Genomic DNA, 6,762 nt, shown 5'->3' on the forward strand with positions numbered 1-6,762 from the left:
AAGAAGCCGGCCAAGGGCACCGCAAAGGTGGGCGGGGGGCGCACCCCACAAGCCCCGCGAAAAGGCAAAGCCAGTGGCGTCGAGGTTGGGCGCGAAGAAGCCGATGAAGCTGCGGCTGGCTAGCAAGCCAAAGGCGAAGGCGAAGGCGAAGGCAAACACGAAGGGGACGTCGAAGGTTTCCAAGGCAGCGAAGCCGAAGGCCCCCCAACACGCGACGGAGAAGCCAAGGCGCAAGTGAGCTAACCGGAACTTCGTTGTGCGGTTAGCCAGGGGCGGTGGATGATGCGCCTCGAAAGATATAGAGCCCATACGGGCGTGCTTTCTAAGACATGGGTGGTGGGGGGCGAAATTCAGTCGAGTTTCGTCCCGTTTTTTTTACTGTTGTTCTTATGCGGGCCGCGTAATTGTGTTAAAATTCCACTTTCCTTTGCCTCAAATGCTTAATAAGAACAGTGAAATCAAGCGAGAAGAAACATTTTTTTTTTGTAGAGCATCTCTGACGCAATGTTTTGATCCTGAAAGAAAAAACACGTTACATTGTTGCTTACGTTCAACTTTTTTTTTTGTTGCCGCATTGATTTGGACGCTTCAGTCTCTCGTGTTGTCGGTGTTGTTGGAGCGGCTGTGGGTTCTCATGTTTGTCTCTGTTCTTCTTTGCATCCTTCCATTCCATTCCATTCCCTTCCCTTCCCTGCTTGGATCCGGCGACTTCTCGCGTAAACGATGATGCAGCACGTCGTTCCAGGAAGCCGTTTTCTCTTCTTGCGCACTCCGCTCGCCCCCTTTTTTGTGCGATGCAGCGAACAGCCTTGATGCTCACTCGTGTCATGGGCGCAAGGAGACGCGCGTCGCATACCTCTTCCCGGGCGGCGCAGGGCGCGAGTAAGCTCGCAGAACTTAAGAAACGGCTCCGCGAAGACGAAGCAGAGCGAGCCTTTATGGAGAAAATCCAGGAGGATCGCCGACGGCGGGAAAAAGTGATCGCCAACGCACTTCGCCGGGCACTTGCCAAAAGGGCAAAGGAAGAGTCGCGGTTTCTGCGGCAATACGAGGCCAACAAGCTGAAGGCCGCCGAAGAGTTGCGAAAAATGAAGAAGATGGAGGCGCCTCTCGCAGTGGCTGCGCCCCAGCCTCCAGTGCGCCTCCATCCGCCGCGCGTAAAAAAAGCAGTGGCCCCATTAGTGAAGGAGGAGCGGCGCATAGAGGAGGAGCGTGAGGCAGAGCGAAACTTCTTTGAGCTGATTGAGAAGCTGCGGAGGAAGCGTGAATCGGAGATGCTGGCGGAAAAGGAGTTCAATGAAAGCCTCGCAGCACACGCACCGTCTCTCAAGGAGGGGGCACACGAAGTGGGTGGCGGTGAGGTTGCCGGGGCGCCAAGGGCGAGCGAGGAACCGGCTGACTCCCTGACCGCCCAACACCGCCTTGGCGCAGACGAACTGGCGGCGGCGGTTGCGGAGGTAGTTGAAGAGCCCAAGGAAGTCACTGTAGAGGAAACGCGGGAACAGCCAAGGCTTGAGATGTCTCTCGAGGAGTCTTCCTTTGTGGGTTCTGACGAGGCGGCCCAGGAAGTACAGGGTGGATCGGTTGCGAAGGCAAGAAGCAGGAGGCTGCAGCCGAGACAGGAAGCTATAAAACCCCGTGAGAAGCGAATTAAGAAGACACCCGTCATGGAGCGTGTGCCTGCCGCTCAGCAAATGGTGGATCATGAGCCCGTCACTCAACAAATGGCGGCCGACAATTTTACGGACTACTTCCCAAGCACATTTGACCACGTCCAACCACCTGTGTTCCCACGACCCCTTCATGCCGTCTCGCTAACGGGTTTCAATGAGCCACCATTGATCTCTTCAGTGAGGAATACGCTGGATGTCGGGCAGCGGCGAGTGCAGCCGATGCCTTCACTTGAGGCCCCCGTCATCCCTTTGCGTCCACGGACCTACGACGCGTTTCCTCCCGTAGCGCGCATGGCGCAGGTTATGCCGGTAAGTTTTCCCCACAATATCCCTACTGTTCGACCCACCAGAGAGCGTCCACCTACAGGCGCTGGACTACATCGTTTATAGAGGGCATAGGCTTTTGTGCCCCACTCATGGTATCGGATTCTGCACTGCCCGATCATGGCGAGTGACCTACAGCGAGGGCGCTATAAAACATATATATATATATAGAGAGAGAGAGAGAGATGGAGAGGAAAAGAGAATGAGAGGACTGCAAAAGCCTATACAGAAAGAAACGCAGTTATAGAGAGAGAGAAATAGGAAGTGCATTTTTTTTTTCTGTATTCGTCTGTAACTTTTTTCTTTTGTATTTTCCTTCTTACCCTTCTCTCGTGTCTTCTTCATTGCACCTCTTATATGGGGTGGGGTGGGGTGGGGGCGTAATTAGAGAAACAGGGGACTTTGAGGAAGGCGTGTTGCTGTTGCTGGAAACGTCGTATAGTTGTGGTGCTCACAATTAGCAAATAGGGGCATCTCCTGTTGTTCCTCTTTTTTTTCCTGCGTTTGAATGTATGCACACACACACGCATCAATAAACTGTAGCCACACGAGCAGCACTAAGAGCGGACTCTCTCCAACGGAGAGAGGAGCTAGCATGCCGTGCCAATGGCTTTTCACCTTCGAGTATATGCTATGGCGTTGGCACCATTCATGGTTTCTGCCTCTGCGGCCGGTGCGGTGCTTTTGGCACGGACACTTCTGCGGAGGCGGGTGAGGAGTGTGGTTCTCTTATTCTCGGAGGCGCGGCTGTACGAGATGTTTGATGTCGTGAGAAAAGCTGCGACTGCCGCTGGCCGTGCCGTGCTTCATCAGGGCGATGGGAACTACGTTGAGGTGACGCTAAACTGGAATAACGCGATATCTCTACGTGTGCCTGCGCTATTGCTCGACAACGGCCAGCTGGACGTCATGGAAGTCTTCGAGGTGTACAGCGGCCTTCTGCGACACAGGCATCCAGATGGGCTTCTCCTGTCCGACGCGTGGAATCTGCTGATGGCCATCGTGAGCCATCACCTGCGACGACAGCTGCAGAAGGATAACGCCGTCATCCTGGACGATGCGCAGGCAGAGGGGCTTCTGGCTCTCTGCACCTTGCTGCGAGGGAAGTATGCTATAACGAGGTCACCTTTACTGTTGAAAAGCCTTTTGCTCGTGCATGACTTCCCTGAGAAGCATTTTCAACTTTTTTTGAGCGCGTACAATAAGAAAAAATCGACGCGGTTGGGGTTGTTTTCTTTTTCACGACTTGTGTACAGCTCCTGCTCCTTTCGCCAGTTAATTGTGTTGACGTCTGCGTTGATGCTGTCGCCAGATGCAATTCTTAACGCACTTGCTGGGTGGCACACGGAGATGAATTGGACGCCATTGTACGTCACCGAAATTGGGAAAACGCTATCTACTGGGTTGGTGCCACACGAGTGTTCCTTTTTTGAATTTCTTGAGGCGCAGTTCAGTGGTGCCCCCGGAGCGCTCGTGGCCATCGCGGTTACTTCAATTGGGCCAGTTGAGCTGCTCTACTGCCTTCGGAACGTTGCCACGAACTATATTTTAATGGAACTCGTTGCGGCGTTTCACGTCAGTGCCTACTTGGCGCTGGCTACTGCCGATTATTGCCCTGATAATAACTGGTCTTTGTCGCAGAGTGTCTCACACGCGCTTTGGCACGTATCAAGTTCCGCGATGGGTGAGCTGCAGAGCCATGTGCCTTTGCTGTTGGAGCTGCTCAGCAGCGGCTGGGTTGCCGTGCGCTTTCCTGTAATGGCGCTGGCGATGTGGCTAGGTGTGCAGTGGAGTGACTTTGTCGCATTTCTGAATGAATCTCTCTACCTAGAGTCTCAGTATGCCAAACGTCACTTTCTCTCACCCGAAGGCTGCGCCAATCGCGACGACGCGGACAGCCATAGCTGTAAGGAAGGAGATGGGGGAGAGCGTCACAGGGGGCGTCTTTGCTGCGCTGGCAATCACAGGTCCCCATCCCCCATTTGCTTGCTTACAAAACTGGATGACTTTGCCTGGGACAACCTTACGGCGGTGGGACGGAGACGGCAGACGGATGCTCAGCCACAGCCTGCTGCTCGAGCCGGCATGCGGCAGCACCACGGGCTGGCCATCCTCTTACTCGTTTCGTTGGAGTGCAGGGCTATCACAGAGCCGTCATGGAATTGCATCTTGCGACACGTGTCTTGGCCGCTGGCCCCCACAGCGCTTGTGAGGCACATTGCTTACAGCCTGGCAGAGACCCCACAAAGCAAGGTGCAGGCCGTAAACCTCCAGCGACTTCAATGGGTGAAGGAGGCCATGAGACAAGCTTTGTCCATGAAGGAACCCGGCCCTGAGTTGCACTGCGGTTCACGATACCGTGCGGAATATTTTAAGGGATTTACGCTTTTTAGACAGAACGGTTTGGAGTTGGGGATCGCCAAGGCTGTCGTTGGGGCTGACTCTGGGCTCCGAAATGACAAGCGGGAAGATTTTATTCGCGATGCTCTGCGTGGGGTGTTTCGAACCGCCGATGCGATGCCGCTGCTTCTCACCTCAACTGCAACACTGTGTTCTTCGCAGGCGTACCTTGAACAAACCGTGTTGGAGCAAAACAGCATCATGTCACATTTAGACTTTATTAAACACGCGGTTCCCTTTTTTCCTCCGCTTGCCGATATGTTTTATGAGGAGCACGGCCTTAGTGAGGCGCAGATTGACCTGGAGCGTGTTCGGAGACGTTTGATGTTAGGTGGAAGTTCCCTGGGCTGCTATCAGGTGCTGGAGGAGCTGCAGTTCGTGCAGCACGGGATAGATCGCCCCGTTGCAAGTCCTCCCCCGTCGATGGAGGGGCCGTGGAGTGTTGAGTTCCACGATGTGTCGTACCGGTACAGCGAGTGTCATCCGTACATATTACGCGGGGTGTCGTTCAGTGTTGCGAAGGGGTCATTTCTCGGTATTGCTGGGTACAGTGGGGCGGGCAAGACAACACTTTTGCGCTTGCTAAATCGGACGTATGCGCCCACGTCGGGCGAAATTCGGATTAACGGAATTGACATCCGCCGTTACCCTGTCCGAATGCTGCGGCGGCGAATAGTGAATGCTTGGCAGGAGGAAATGCAGCTGCGGTTGTTTGACCAACTCTCAATCGCAGACAATGTGGCGCTGGGTAATCTTTGGGCATGCTCTGAGGCAGACATTCACAGGGCCTTGTCCACAGCCCAGGCTTTGTCCTTTGTGCAGAAGCGCTCCTCCAGTATCCACGCACCACTGCGTGCACGGGAGTTTAGTGGCGGGGAAGTGGAACGCCTCTGCATTGCTCGAGCGCTGATGAGACAAAACGCGGGGGCGTGCCTGTACGTCTTTGACGAGGCAACGAGTGCGGTCGACACTAACACGGAGCGGTTGATTTTTCGCTCACTTGGGCTGACTACAGAGGCCAGGCGACTCCGTCACACAACATCTATCGTTGTATCGCACCGCCTTGCAACGTTGAAGTCGGCAGATACGATTCTTGTTCTCAATGATGGCAGAGTTGAGCAGCTTGGCTGCTGGGATGAGCTTTGCAGGAGCAAACCCGATTCCTGTTTTTCACGCATGATGCGGTCGCAGCAGTTGCCCGCGTTCGATCCGTAAAGGGAGGACATGCTGGCAGCACGAAGAAGGGTTTCCCGACAGAGAGTTCAGATCCGCAGCTGCCCCAGCAAGAGGATGGAGGTTGGAAAGGCGTTGGGGTGCCAACGCCGTGAGTTGTTTTCGTTGGAAATGAATACTCAAAGGCCAACTGCTGCGAATTGCCTCAAGCGGGTTCCTCGGCTCACTGGCAGTGGTCGCGGGGCACATGAACGCAGCAGGCGAAGGAGGGAAAGCGGGAGGAGGATGAGGAGGAGGGAGGTCCACGCGTTTGTTTGACATTTCGCCTGAGGCGGTCGAACTCGTCCAACTTTGTCCGTTTCTTCGTTTGCGGCGTTTGATACCAAAACGGCGAGACAAAAAGTTGCGACGGCGAGTGGAGTCCTTGGGTTGCTCTTCCATCAAGGGAAGAGCTGGCGTCCCGTACAGGCTGCGAAGCAAATCATGGGGACCGGAACCCCCCTTGGAGCTCGGCGGAGCGCAAAGAATGCAGCGAGTACCGTCGCCATCTCCCGTATACAATTTCTTTCGAGGGGGAGGGGCGTGACTGTGCCTCGGTGTCATGCTGGGCGGAGCCGCTCAGCAGAACGGGGCCGGTGCTGGGGCTGCGCTGTGGCAAGCGCTTGACAGGAGCGCCTCTCTGGTGGAGTGTGGGGGCGGGCAATTGGGATGGCAGCAGAGTGCATGCAAGCAACAACAATAATACTACTACTAATAATAATAATAAATGTGTGTCGGACGGCCGTATGAGACGATAGTGAAGCAGCAAACGAAACACGCATTTGCTTGTTGACGTGCTGTTGCGTGTGCCGCGGCCACCATGCGCTTTCAAGGGGGGAAGAAAAAAGAAAAAAAGTGAAAAGAGGAAGACGACGGCAATGCGCACCCACTGCTTCTCCGTGGCACTACAGACTGCGATTGCCATTTATGCGGATGCAACTGCCGTCTCACACTCGTCCGAGCGTCCTCCACCGCCTGTGCCCGCCGCTTGCTGGTGCTGCGAAGGGAGGTGGAGGTGACATCTCATCATTGGGCTGCTGAATTTGGTTTCCTGTTGCGCAGGCGAAGCAACTCTCACTGCGGCTGATGTGTATTTGCACCAGTGGTGTTAACGGGATATTGCACACTGCGTCAAGGCGGCGCAACTTCCATT

The 6,762-nt window shown here is 54.9% G+C and overlaps 3 protein-coding genes and 1 pseudogene across 3 annotated transcripts in view, besides 4 other annotated features; 3 read left to right on the forward strand and 1 right to left on the reverse strand.

Moving 5' to 3' along the window:
* Positions 1 to 309, reverse strand: part of Tco025E_06355 (uncharacterized protein) — a gene marked incomplete at both ends in the record, with an annotated part of 366 nt that extends 57 nt beyond the window's left edge. The window contains one exon of the mRNA XM_029373233.1: positions 1 to 309. This exon is cut by the window's left edge and continues 57 nt beyond it. Within this exon, the coding sequence (XP_029226687.1) occupies positions 1 to 309 (309 nt within the window).
* A 351-nt stretch (positions 310 to 660) lies between these two features.
* Positions 661 to 693: a microsatellite.
* Positions 694 to 794: 101 nt separating this feature from the next.
* Tco025E_06356 (uncharacterized protein) lies at positions 795 to 2,063 on the forward strand (the record flags this gene model as incomplete). Its single annotated transcript, XM_029373234.1, has 1 exon — positions 795 to 2,063. One exon carries the CDS (start codon positions 795 to 797, stop codon positions 2,061 to 2,063), a length of 1,269 nt encoding a protein of 422 aa, XP_029226688.1.
* Positions 2,064 to 2,166: 103 nt separating this feature from the next.
* Positions 2,167 to 2,206: a sequence feature (GA-rich).
* A 424-nt stretch (positions 2,207 to 2,630) lies between these two features.
* Tco025E_06357 (putative ABC transporter) lies at positions 2,631 to 5,612 on the forward strand (the record flags this gene model as incomplete). Its single annotated transcript, XM_029373235.1, has 1 exon — positions 2,631 to 5,612. One exon carries the CDS (start codon positions 2,631 to 2,633, stop codon positions 5,610 to 5,612), a length of 2,982 nt encoding a protein of 993 aa, XP_029226689.1.
* Positions 5,613 to 5,825: 213 nt separating this feature from the next.
* Positions 5,826 to 5,871: a sequence feature (GA-rich).
* A 430-nt stretch (positions 5,872 to 6,301) lies between these two features.
* Positions 6,302 to 6,336: a microsatellite.
* Positions 6,337 to 6,387: 51 nt separating this feature from the next.
* On the forward strand, positions 6,388 to 6,700 carry Tco025E_06358 (hypothetical protein; annotated as a pseudogene).
* Positions 6,701 to 6,762: the final 62 nt, after the last annotated feature.

This window comes from Trypanosoma conorhini, assembly GCF_003719485.1.
Source record: "Trypanosoma conorhini strain 025E chromosome Unknown Tco_14.4_contig_00424, whole genome shotgun sequence".
NCBI lineage: Eukaryota > Euglenozoa > Kinetoplastea > Trypanosomatida > Trypanosomatidae > Trypanosoma > Trypanosoma conorhini.